Below are 11,832 nucleotides of genomic sequence, written 5' to 3'. Positions count from 1 at the left end.
CTGAATAGCAGCCAGCGAATTCTACTAGATGAAAAGACTAAATTAGAATGACATCCTGGCATTTGAAACATACTCAATTCAACGTGGGACATACAATAAAATGTTATATTTCCGCATACCCCAAAACACTACTATTTAGAACTCAACTACAGTTATTCAGCAGGTGCTTCATCTCTGTCCGGCTCCTTACTATTCACCGTTATAAACATGACAGTATCGATTTAAAGAAGTATGTACACGAGTATTTGCTTTTAACCTTTCCAGCTACTTTTTGAGTGTGTGGCAGATTCATCCCCCCCACAGCCTCCACCTCTGGTGCACCACTCCAGGAACATCTATATGGGCAAGCCTGAGGAGAGTGATCCCCAGAGGAGATTGAGCTGTGGTCCCCCCCTCTCCCTCAGTCTCACTTGGCCCAGGGGTTGGTGTGATCCCCAGAGGAGATGGAACTGTGGTCCCCCCCTCTCCCTCAGTCTCACTTGGCCCAGGGGTTGGTGTGATCCCCAGAGGAGATGGAACTGTGGTCCCCCCCCTCTCCCTCAGTTTCACTTGGCCCAGGGGTTGGTGTGATCCCCAGAGGAGATGGAACTGTGGTCCCCCCCCTCTCCCTCAGTTTCACTTGGCCCAGGGGTTGGTGTGATCCCCAGAGGAGATGGAGCTGTGGTCCCCCCCCTCTCCCTCAGTCTCACTTGGCCCAGGGGTTGGTGTGATCCCCAGAGGAGATGGAGCTGTGGTCCCCCCTCTCCCTCAGTCTCACTTGGCCCAGGGGTTGGTGTGGTCCCCCACCCCCTCTCCCTCAGTCTCACTTGGCCCAGGGGTTGGTGTGATCCCCAGAGGAGATGGAGCTGTGGTCCCCCCCTCTCCCTCAGTCTCACTTGGCCCAGGGGTTGGTGTGATCCCCAGAGGAGATGGAGCTGTGGTCCCCCCCTCTCCCTCAGTCTCACTTGGCCCAGGGGTTGGTGTGATCCCCAGAGGAGATGGAGCTGTGGTCCCCCCCCTCTCCCTCAGTCTCACTTGGCCCAGGGGTTGGTGGAGGCAGAGTAAGATTGGATTCAACCATTGTCAACATACTGTACATCAAGTTGAATTCCTTTTTATTTGAACTGCAGTTTCAACTAGGACATCCACCATGGCTCTCGACCTCCCTCTTCTCTGAGAGTCCTATGGTGGGAAATATACGTTGACTTGAGTTCTCCAGACACAGATCAGAAGTGGCCTCCTATGGCCCAGCAGAAGTTGTCTGTGAGAAGTAATCATGAAATCACTGTGACTGAAATGGTCAAGAAGGTATCTTGCCACAACACTCTTCTCTTCCTATTTCTCTCATATATATATATATCTCCATATAGGTGTGAATCCTAACTTCCCCTGAAGTCAAATGTTCACGTTGTCTCCCATTAACATCAACACAGTGCTATGTAGTAAAAATTTGACTTGAGTGGAAGTTAGGATTTGCCTCAGAAAATGCACTCTCTGAAAATGAGTTGCATTACATTGACGGAGAGGAGTCCAATCTTCCACTCTATGAAAATGTTTTGGTTACGCAGGAATCTCTTAGGTGAGACAGACAGAGAAAAGAGATGTTTAACGCGAAGCGTAAATCCAATGAACAACCCAAATAACACTAACAGTAATCCAAATGCAATCTATACGTATGTACACAGGGAGCATTTACACATTGTACTGTATACTAAGAATGACAGAGTACAGCAGTATATATATTACAGTGAGCTATGTCAAGAATCAGTATATACTACATATGTGGTGAGTGTATAAACAGTAACTACAATGCAATGTACAGCAGTAGAAATATTAGAATGAGCTACATGAAGAATACAGTATTTAATCACAACACTAATGTATTACCAATACTGTAATAACTGTTTTTCCGCTGTACATTGTTTTGTTTTCCCCAGTTTGGGTCGCCTGCTGTCGTTGACAGAGAGGAGTCCAATCACCCTCTTTATGAAGAGGTTTTGGTTACGCAGGAAACGCGTACGGTGAGACAACTTTCTCAGTTTTAGCATTTATGTATCTGAAGGACTTTGCACTGCATTATCTGTTGTGTATGACTTTATTGATGATATATTTAGGCAGATTATTTCTATAATTGTGTTTTATATGATATAACATGTTAAGAATGTTTCTGCATATGTACCAAGATGATCAAATAAACCTAAACCTTAACCAGGGTGGCCAAAGTGACAGGAGTGGGTAGCTCCAGTGCCATAGAGACCAGAAGTAAGGCATCGGGGATGTTCCAAGGCTTCGCTCTGGGCATGGATATCTACTTCACGAAGCAAGAGGATGCTCCAAGGCTTCGCTCTGGGCATGGATATCTACTTCACGAAGCAAGAGGATGCTCCAAGGCTTCGCTCTGGGCATGGATATCTACTTCACAGAGCAAGAGGATGCTCCAAGGCTTCGCTCTAGGCATGGATATCTACTTCACGAAGCAAGAGGATGCTCCAAGGCTTCGCTCTGGGCATGGATATCTACTTCACGAAGCAAGAGGATGCTCCAAGGCTTTGCTCTGGGCATGGATATCTACTTCACAAAGCAAGAGGATGGTCCAAGGCTTCGCTCTAGGCATGCTCTTCACAAAGCAAGCTCCAAGGCTTTGCTCTGGGCATGGATAGCTACTTCACAAAGCAAGAGGATGGTCCAAGGCTTCGCTCTAGGCATGGATATCTACTTCACGAAGCAAGAGGATGGTCCAAGGCTTTGCTCTGGGCATGGATATCTACTTCACGAAGCAAGAGGATGCTCCAAGGCTTTGCTCTGGGCATGGATATCTACTTCACAAAGCAAGAGGATGCTCCAAGGCTTCGCTCTGGGCATGGATATCTACTTCACGAAGCAAGAGGATGGTCAAGATGGATATCTACTTCACGAAGCAAGAGGATGTTCCAAGGCTTTGCTCTGGGCATGGATATCTACTTCACGAAGCAAGAGGATGCTCCAAGGCTTCGCTCTAGGCATGGATATCTACTTCACGAAGCAAGAGGATGCCCCAAGGCTTTGCTCTAGGCATGGATATCTACTTCACGAAGCAAGAGGATGCTCCAAGGCTTCGCTCTAGGCATGGATATCTACTTCACAAAGCAAGAGGATGGTCCAAGGCTTCGCTCTGGGCATGGATATCTACTTCACAAAGCAAGAGGATGCTCCAAGGCTTCGCTCTAGGCATGGATATCTACTTCCCGAAGCAAGAGGATGCCCCAAGGCTGAAGAAAGGACTGAAGTACAAGTTTGGGGAAAAAGAAACGCAAAGTGTCTCAGCAGCTGAATGAAGGGCTGGATGAAGTGTTCGAGGCCAAAGACGAGCTAGCGGAAAATAATCTCTTCCTCTGAGGTGGAGGAGACGGAGAAAGAGGATGAGGAGCCAAATCAATGTTTATTTGTGAGGTGAAAATAATATAGGGAGTAAACTGTACAGTGAAATTCTTACTTGGAAGCTCTCAACATTCCAGTAACGTTACACTTGTCAAAGATATTAGAAATAAAAAAGTAATACAAAATATGTAGGAAAATAAACATTTTTTTGTTATATTTTATTCTGTTCTATTCTATGTTTTATTCTATTAATAGTTGAGATTGTCTGTGAATAAGAAGGCATGAGGTTGTTAATCATGATTTGTCAGGACTCTTGACAGCTGCTTTTCCAGATGTAGATATTTTTACTAATAACTTCAACAAATGCGCCACTCGATTGACTCAACCTCAATATGTAATAAACAAATAACATTGAATTCATTATATTTACATCTCTGTCAACAAAATTGAGAGACAATATTTTTGCTCAAACTATTTTTTCAAATGATCTTTCTAAAGAACCATTTCTATATTGTCACGTATACCAAACATTAGGAACACTTTCCTAATATTGAGTCCGTACTATACATTTGTTAAAAATGTCAAATTGACATTTTTATTTTTTACTACCCACTAGACCCCGACTTTGAATACCACTGGTCAAATGGAACAGTAACATTGTCTGTTTCTCAAATGGCACCATATAGGGCTGTGGTAAAAAGTAGTGCACTACATGGGGATTAGGGTACTAGTTTGATGTACCATAGACAATGGAGAACTCAACCTCAACTACTTCTTTATTTGGCTTTTCAACCACCAGGTGGAGAGATTGGACATGTATTCAATTGTAATAATGAGTTGTCATCAGAATATAACTAAACCATATCTGTTTATAAAATTGAAATTAAGTTACCACAATTTTCGTTTTAATCTGTTGATTAGTTACCGTTGATTAGTCTTCAGTTAAGTTAATAAAGACACTCGAATCATTGAGGACAAATAATCTTTGGAAAAGAGACTCCTCTAGAAATTCAACGTGTCCTTTTCTACCATAAGTAATGGGTGTATTAAGGCTGAAAAACAATTATTTGATCACTTTAGAGAAGTTATAATACATTTTGATCGATCTTAGATGGACTTTTATCTAACTTTGTGAAGTAGTCTACTCTACACATTGCAGTCCTTCGTTTTGTGGGAAACAAGTTTCACGTAATCAAACGTCATACACTGGGTTTTTTAGATTGGAAATACAAGTTACCTATGTAAACATTCATTTCCTCTTCAATCTTAATTCAATGTATACATGTTTAATTTGACCTACATTTGGTCGGTTACACTATGGCCCTGGACCTATTTATTTCCAACGAGCGGAATAACGATCTAAACCAACCAGAGGCAGTAACGGGATCGGAGTGATACACCACAGCGCTGTTTGACGGAAGGATACACTTGGGTGTGATGCGGGACTATAAATACTCATGTGACCTCGTTCGACCGTTGTTTCTCTGTGACATTCAACGTTATTTCGTAGCATTCCGAGCGCTCAGTTCTCCTTCGCAAAATGGCAGTTTAACGTGCAGCGGCTTATCCAGCAGCGGCAACAACCCGGCAGTGCAACGGTCAAGCACTGGCTTTTTTACGCAAAATGGCGTAAGTAAAAATAATACGTATTTCTTCTCAGAAAATGTAAAGTCAGTCACATGTCAGCTTTCGGGCGTGTGTGGCTGGCAAGCAGGCTTGGGAAGTTGTTGTTAGCGTCCTAGCTCGCTAACTCTACAATACAATAGCTTATACTGTTTGCTAACTTTTCTTCAGATATTTGATATGTCAGACTGTCAGCTAGATTTGGGCTGTCTTTGGCACCTACCCAACTGTGGAAATAGTTACTCGTATCAACTGTCTGTCTGAAATAACCAACGTTAGACAGCATATGCTAACGTTATTCAGTGTCGGCGTTTCAGTGCCTTTCAACAAAGTGACAATAAAACCACGTGGATCCCGTGCCATCTACAGTGGGCCATTTTTAAACCGATATCTACGTCATAACTAATCAACTACCCCCTTCTCATATTGAATAACAATCTTGTTATGATTTTTAACTAATGTTATTAAACCCAGGCTCATACATGGATGAAGTTACTATGCCAGACATGGCAACGTGGCACTTTCAAAATGGCGTATTTGTGTCCTCTCGCTTTCTACTTTCCTTTCATGACCAGATGGTTGTTGTGAAAATGGCGGTATCCTCACCCTCCCCTCTCCGTTTCCATAGTGAGTCAGCGAGGAGGCGGCGTTACCGGTCACATCATGACCAAATTAGGCAACGTTATCCCGTGGCGGTGGGCGAGGAGTTTACCAGCAATGGCGAAATTTCCACTGAAGTATTAGACCAGAATATCTCGTACTATTTTGTGGAATACATGAATGCGTTTTAGGAGATATTAAGTCAAAAGTTATTGACTCGATTTGTTCCTTTAGCACTTAGTTGAACAAATGGCCTCAAATTTACCAGGAAACGACCGAATGTTACCGTTGACTAGGTCACTAGGACATAACTTCAGATACCACAGGTTTTACAAGATGTCTCTAGCAGACTGTTTTCTTTCATGTGTATTTCCCAGACGCATACTTCCCCTTAAAATACTTCCTCCTAACACTGGGGCATTTGTTTATTTGTCCCTACCTTGGTGGGTGGGAGGAGTTTGAACCGGTGTGCATTCGTTGAGCCAGATGCCCTGCTCAGTCCAACTGTGAAGCCAGCTCAAAACAAAAGTGACATAAATAAGCATGTGGAGTGATGTGTAGGATTCTGTGTTTCACATGCAAAGTGATTGCTTTTGATAAATGGTGCATCTGCCTTCAAAGTGAAAACCAGTTAAATATTTATTATATGGAGAAGCGATGTATGTTTCTGGAAGACACACCATGCTGCCTTTGACAACATGACAGCGGCACAGATTATTGTTTGATTTGTCAAGGGCGCTCCTCCCTCCCCACTTTCTCCCGGCGTGAAGGACTATTCCCCGGTTCAACCCAGGCCTGCGTAATAGAACTTCCTCGATGGGTGTTACATTGAGGGTAGTCAATGAGTAGCACCATTTAACTGACATCATATATTGATATGATTACCTATCCCTCAAAACAATGACATGTGGCGAAGAGATTCTTGAAGAACGATCTGACCTTGAAGGCCATGTACTCTTATAATCTCCACCCCTCAGATCCTGGTTCCTCTCTAGGTTTCTTCCTAGGTTCCTAGCCACCGTGCTTCTATATATGCATTGTTTGGCGTTTTAGTCTGGGTTTCTGTGTAAGCACTTTGTGACATCTGCTGATTTAATAAAAGAAAGAGGCTTTATAAATACATTTTTATTGATTGTTTTCCTTTTTATGTAGCCTAGCTATGATGGTACTAAGGCCCTGTCATACATGACATCTCACCCCTATCTCACCTTCTCTCCTACAGTATGTGTATGTCTACCGGAGAGAATGGGAAAAAAAAATACATTTCTGTTGCTCATGTAGTAAATGGACCAATAAAGTAATGTTCTCTCCTCTGTGGAACTACTTGTCATACTGCAATGTGTAACCCCTATCCCTCCATCTCTCCTTTGTTTCCAGTTCTCTCAAACCAACCACCCTCAGCTCTGCTGTTGTCTACCACAGCACGATATCACCGTTCCCCCTAACGACGACAACGTCCGAAGACTCTCTGTTATCCCGTTATAGTACCCTGTTACTGTTGACAGCCACCAGAAGAAGCAGTCATGTCCCTGTTGACTTCCCAACTGGTCATGGAGGAAGTTGGGGCCCTGTTACTGGACAACTGGTTTCTGACGGCTGACCCCATGGGGCCCCGTCTGGACCAAGATGAAGAGGATGATCTACCCCCCTCTCTCTCCTCCTTCTCTCCTTCCCTCTCTCTCTCCAACTCTTCCGCCTCTTCCCTCTCTCCCTCCTCTTTGTTTAGTTTGTCTCCTTCCCCCTCCCATCTCTCGTCCTCCGACTCCCTGCCTCCATCCCCTCGTCCCTCGTTCCTGGGGAGCAGCAAGGCCGGGTCCGGGGTAGAGGACCACCTGATGCCGTTGACTCCGTGGCTGGACTCTAGCGACCTGCTCCATGCCCACATGGGAACAAATGTCTGCAGAGGTGAGAACACAGCTGAAAAGAAAAACACAACAAAAACACACAGCTCAAGTGTTGCAGAAGACATACAAACTCCTCCTTTGTTTGCTGACTAACCATATACGTGGTTCCATCTGTGGTGTTATCACATCTATTAGGCTTGAACCTATAATTTTAAGCAATCCGCCACCTACGCTCTCCCCTGGGCTCGGTTTGTCATAAACAGTTGCCCGATACCAACGTGTATGGTAATCATTAACCATAGAGGTAGTTGGTAACTACCGGTATTACCCGTTTGCACATCCACACGTGATGACAAGCCACCCATCACCCGAACAAACTGGTTTGTACCAGATTTCCTGGCTATTAATGTAAAGCAAGACTAGTGTCAGCGGTGCTTTTCTTCCTGTTGTACAGACAGGAAACATTTTGGCAAACAATAGGCTTTTATAGTGGGGTTCCGGTATCAGCAACTTCAATGTCCCTTCAAATCATATATAATAATAATATTATTAATATTGTCTTTCAGAGCAGGTTTTTGTTTGGGAAAGGACTTGTTTCAGAGGACCTATTTATTTATTAGTTATTTTTTTATTTATTCTTTCTGTTATCGCTGTACAATAATTATAAAAATTGTCATGTCATGAACATTGAGTATAATATGTTGTATATTTAGATGGAATTAACTTATCGCTTCTTCCCCAGATGATGCGTTTTCGGGCATGGACTGGATGGCTGAGAAGATAGACCTGAGTGACTTTGACCTGGACTCTCTGATTGGCTCCTGTTGTTCCGACGCCCCGCCCAGTTCCCCCGAGGAGCTCCTGGCCTCACTGGAGACCCGAATGGACCTAGACCTGATGGACCCCTTCACTGCCCCACACGAGGTGCTCTCCCTGGGCATCCCTCTGGCCGAACTCCCCTCCCTGGAGCTCCCTGAAGAAGAGGTAGGGGATGAGGTCAGAGGTCCTGTGGTGACGGTTCAGGATCAAGAGGTCGTGGTGAAGTCTGAGCCACAGTCTCCAGCACCCCTCTCCATGGGGTATACCCTCGAGCTGGGGAGCGAAGTGGACGTTGATGTCTTAGAAGTCAAGACCACCCACACTCCAACTACCATCATCTCTGAGCCCAGCGACAGCCTCCAGACCACCGCCCCTATCGTCCTCTCCCTCCTGCCCTCAGGGCACTTCGTGGTAGTCCTCTCCCCTAAAGAGGAGCCAACCATCCTACACACATCAACCCTCTCAGCCTCCAGTAGCTGTGATGAGCAGTCTGATGACAGCGACTCCGGCATCGACTCTGTATCCGGTTCTCCTTCTCCCTCCATAGCCGGGTCCTCCAGGACCAAACCTTACTCCAAACCTGAACCTGAGACTACATCCCCCACAACCCTCAGCGGTAAGGTCAAATCAGTATCCGGGGCGCCCAAGGTCGTGGAGAAGAAGCTCAAGAAGATGGCGCAGAACAAGACGGCAGCGACACGTTACCGACAGAAGAAGAAGAGCGAACAGGAAGTGCTGAGTGCGGAGTGTTCCGAGCTGGAGCAGAGGAACCATGAGCTGGCAGAGAAGGCTGACGGCATCAGCAGAGAGATCCAGTACCTCAGAGATCTGATGGAGGAGGTCCGCTCAGCGAAGAACAGGAAGAAGACCACTGTTAGTGTGGCGTAGTCAGTGGAAATTATGGATAGAAGGAAGGCAAGAAGGGGAATGCATAGAATGAGATCCAGGACCTTGTGGAGGAGGGGCTACGTCCTGGTTATCCACCCTTCTACCAAAGTGGACGTTTGCATACTTGCAGTCTATGATGGGAAGTGTGCATTTGCATACTTTGGGAGAAGATTAGAGAATGGAGAAGGCAGTCTGGTAATGGCTAGAAAGATGATAGAAAAGTCGATGAGATTATTATCAGGGGCAGAAGATGCGGGACTGATTTTAGTCAGGCGGAGCAGCAGTCATGCTGGTCTGTTCTGTATGAACCCTATTACAGTGTTACACTGGTATACATACACATTATTAAACACACACACACAAGTGTTGTATGGTATTGTCTTGACTAGGCCATGGCTACTGCGTAGGTAGGAAAATGTAGAATTACGACAGACAAATTAGTATGGCCACACTTACCAAGATCCAACCCATATCCTTCCCCAAAAATACTCCAGTTTCAAAGACCAGTTCCAACAACCCCCCCCAACTGTCACCCTACTGTTACTCTTACCCCACTCACCCCTTACCTTCCCCCTTTTTTCTCGTTACCCCACTACTCTTTGACATCCTCTATGCAGCTTTAGTCCAGAAAGGGGCCTCACCCTGTGGCAGATTTTTAATTGTTACACTGAATTTCCTCTGTCACAATGTAATGTTTTTTATGTATATATCTTCACCTGAACTCTACTCTGGCTTCATCAGGGTTTTATTTAACGCTGGATAGGAGGAAACCATCCATCTCCTAGACTGTCCTAGACCTAGTTGGCAACTCTACTGTAGCTTTTAGCTACATGTTTGTTTGGCTTGTATAAATGCTTTGCTATTGTTTACTATTAAAGCTCCTTATTGAATCTCAATTGATCTGTTATCTTTTATTTGGATTATGAACTACATGTTAACTATTAGTGGCAAATCTAAATGCCATGACAAACGTACAGTGACATTGATATGCAAGTTTAGTAAAGCACTAGTCGTGTACACATACGACTGATACCATATAAGTGTTGAATCAATTTGATGACTAAGCAACAGCACTCTGTATTTTAAGCATTTTAAGCCTGTGCAACTGGAATGGCAGGTGATACTGGTCCTGGGAAAAAAATATTCATGAAGCATATGAGTAGGAGTGCTGACCTAGGATCAGGTCTCGTGAAATATAAACTGGTCCTAGATCAGCTCTCCCTACTTAAGTTTTATGAATACAGACTGCCACACTCGAGCGCCAACCTAAGCTTTGTGAATATCGGGTCTATTTTAAGCATCTTGGAGTAGGAGTGCTGATTTTGAGTTCAGTTTTCCTTTTAAATCACAATGAATAAGAGGACTGATCCTAGATTGGCTCGATACATACGGCCCCAGGTACACCTCATTTACATGTAAGATTGCGCAAACAGGAAATGGCTGGGTAGTTGGTAGTGCAAACATCCATGCTAGAACTAGTACAGCTATACAACTTGTCATTGTGCAATAGTTAATGCAGGGGTTGGCAAGTACATGTTTGAGCTTTTAGAGTGATTAGCTTATAATATTTAAAAAAAATGTTATTTAAATAATTATTAAACAAGCTATTTATCCTTTATTAAACCATAACATATAAGGATATATAGCAGGGATTGTTAACTGGTGGCCCTCACATTTTTTTTCAGAATACAGTTTTAGCATTAAAAATTGGGGCATAAAGTAATAAAATCACTAGGAATTCACCTCAAAATGTTATTTAGGAAATCTATTCCCAAGTATTTCCACTCATAAATAGAGACGTGATCTTGTAAGCAAGGTTTTAAATGATTGTTTCCGTCAAATACAATATCTGTTTGGGCTTCGTACGTCAATTTTCAGAGTACAAATGATTAATAATTATGTTCCGGTGCTCTGACCATCTGCTCAAGAAATGGTCCCACGGCTGAATCTAGTTGATGATCCCTGTCTATCGAATCTATATAATATCAGTGTTTGTCATTGTGCTTTAAGGGTTAGCCAGTACACCCTGCTTATACTGTGTCATTAGCTGTTTTACAATAACATTTGTTTAAAAAATACATATATCCTTAATTAAACAAGTTAAAGACTAATCTTCTGAAAATAAGCCTTGGTGCGAGTTGAGCTATTTCAGAAAGTCTTAGAAAACAGGTTTGAACCGGCCATCATTCAGCACATTTTCCTGCCATTGGCTGAAGGAACAAAACCCAAAATGCAGAAGTGAGACAGAGAAAGGTGTGTGAGTGAGAAAGAGACTGAGTGGGGGGAGGATAGAGAGAACAATGAAGCACAGCTGTGAAAACGTCTCACAGGAAAGAATCTCTTGTCTATCTCCCCCATTTGTTTTATCTGAAACCAGACAGACTGAGGGGAAACATTGGTCTCTTTCTCTGTGTGTGTGTGTGTGTGTGTGTGTGTGTGTGTGTGTGTGTGTGTGTGTGTGTGTGTGTGTGTGTGTGTGTGTGTGTGTGTGTGTGTGTGTGTGTGTGTGTGTGTGTGTGTGTGTGTGTGTGTGTGTGTGTGTGTGTGTGGCAAAAAGTTGTGGGTTGACAGCATATGTCAGTGAGTGAGATTGTGGGTTAGTGTGTGAGTATGTGCAATGAAAATAGTGTGAGGTCATTAGACTGAATATTTGTGTGTGTCTATATGTAAGACTAGTGCACGTGTATGAGTGTCTGTTCAGGTGTACAAACGTTTGTGTGAA

General features: G+C 43.8%; 1 protein-coding gene and 1 long non-coding RNA gene across 2 annotated transcripts; both read left to right on the top strand.

The window, feature by feature from the left end:
• The first annotated feature begins 843 nt into the window (after window positions 1-843).
• LOC124002840 lies at window positions 844-2,587 on the top strand. Its single transcript, XR_006833136.1, has 3 exons — window positions 844-1,287; window positions 1,917-2,000; window positions 2,192-2,587. It is a non-coding gene; the product is annotated as an uncharacterized LOC124002840 (long non-coding RNA).
• Window positions 2,588-4,805: 2,218 nt separating this feature from the next.
• Window positions 4,806-10,006, top strand: atf4a (activating transcription factor 4a). The gene is made up of 3 exons (XM_046310450.1): window positions 4,806-4,965; window positions 6,937-7,464; window positions 8,146-10,006. Exons 2-3 carry the CDS (start codon window positions 7,083-7,085, stop codon window positions 9,108-9,110), a joined length of 1,347 nt encoding a protein of 448 aa, XP_046166406.1. The 5' UTR covers window positions 4,806-4,965; window positions 6,937-7,082; the 3' UTR covers window positions 9,111-10,006.
• Window positions 10,007-11,832: the final 1,826 nt, after the last annotated feature.

This window comes from Oncorhynchus gorbuscha, linkage group LG18, assembly GCF_021184085.1.
Source record: "Oncorhynchus gorbuscha isolate QuinsamMale2020 ecotype Even-year linkage group LG18, OgorEven_v1.0, whole genome shotgun sequence".
Classification (NCBI taxonomy): domain Eukaryota; kingdom Metazoa; phylum Chordata; class Actinopteri; order Salmoniformes; family Salmonidae; genus Oncorhynchus; species Oncorhynchus gorbuscha.
Note: the sequence above shows the minus strand (reverse complement) of the source record. Positions and strands in the feature narration are given on the sequence as shown.

What these genes read in the sequence shown, in the direction of transcription:
- atf4a (XM_046310450.1), top strand. Translation starts at nt 7,083, where the DNA reads ATGTCCCTGTTGACTTCCCAACTGGTCATGGAGGAAGTTGGGGCCCTG. An exon ending in GGGAACAAATGTCTGCAGAG is followed by an intron (nt 7,465 to 8,145) that starts GTGAGAACACAG and finishes CTTCTTCCCCAG; the next exon opens with ATGATGCGTTTTCGGGCATG.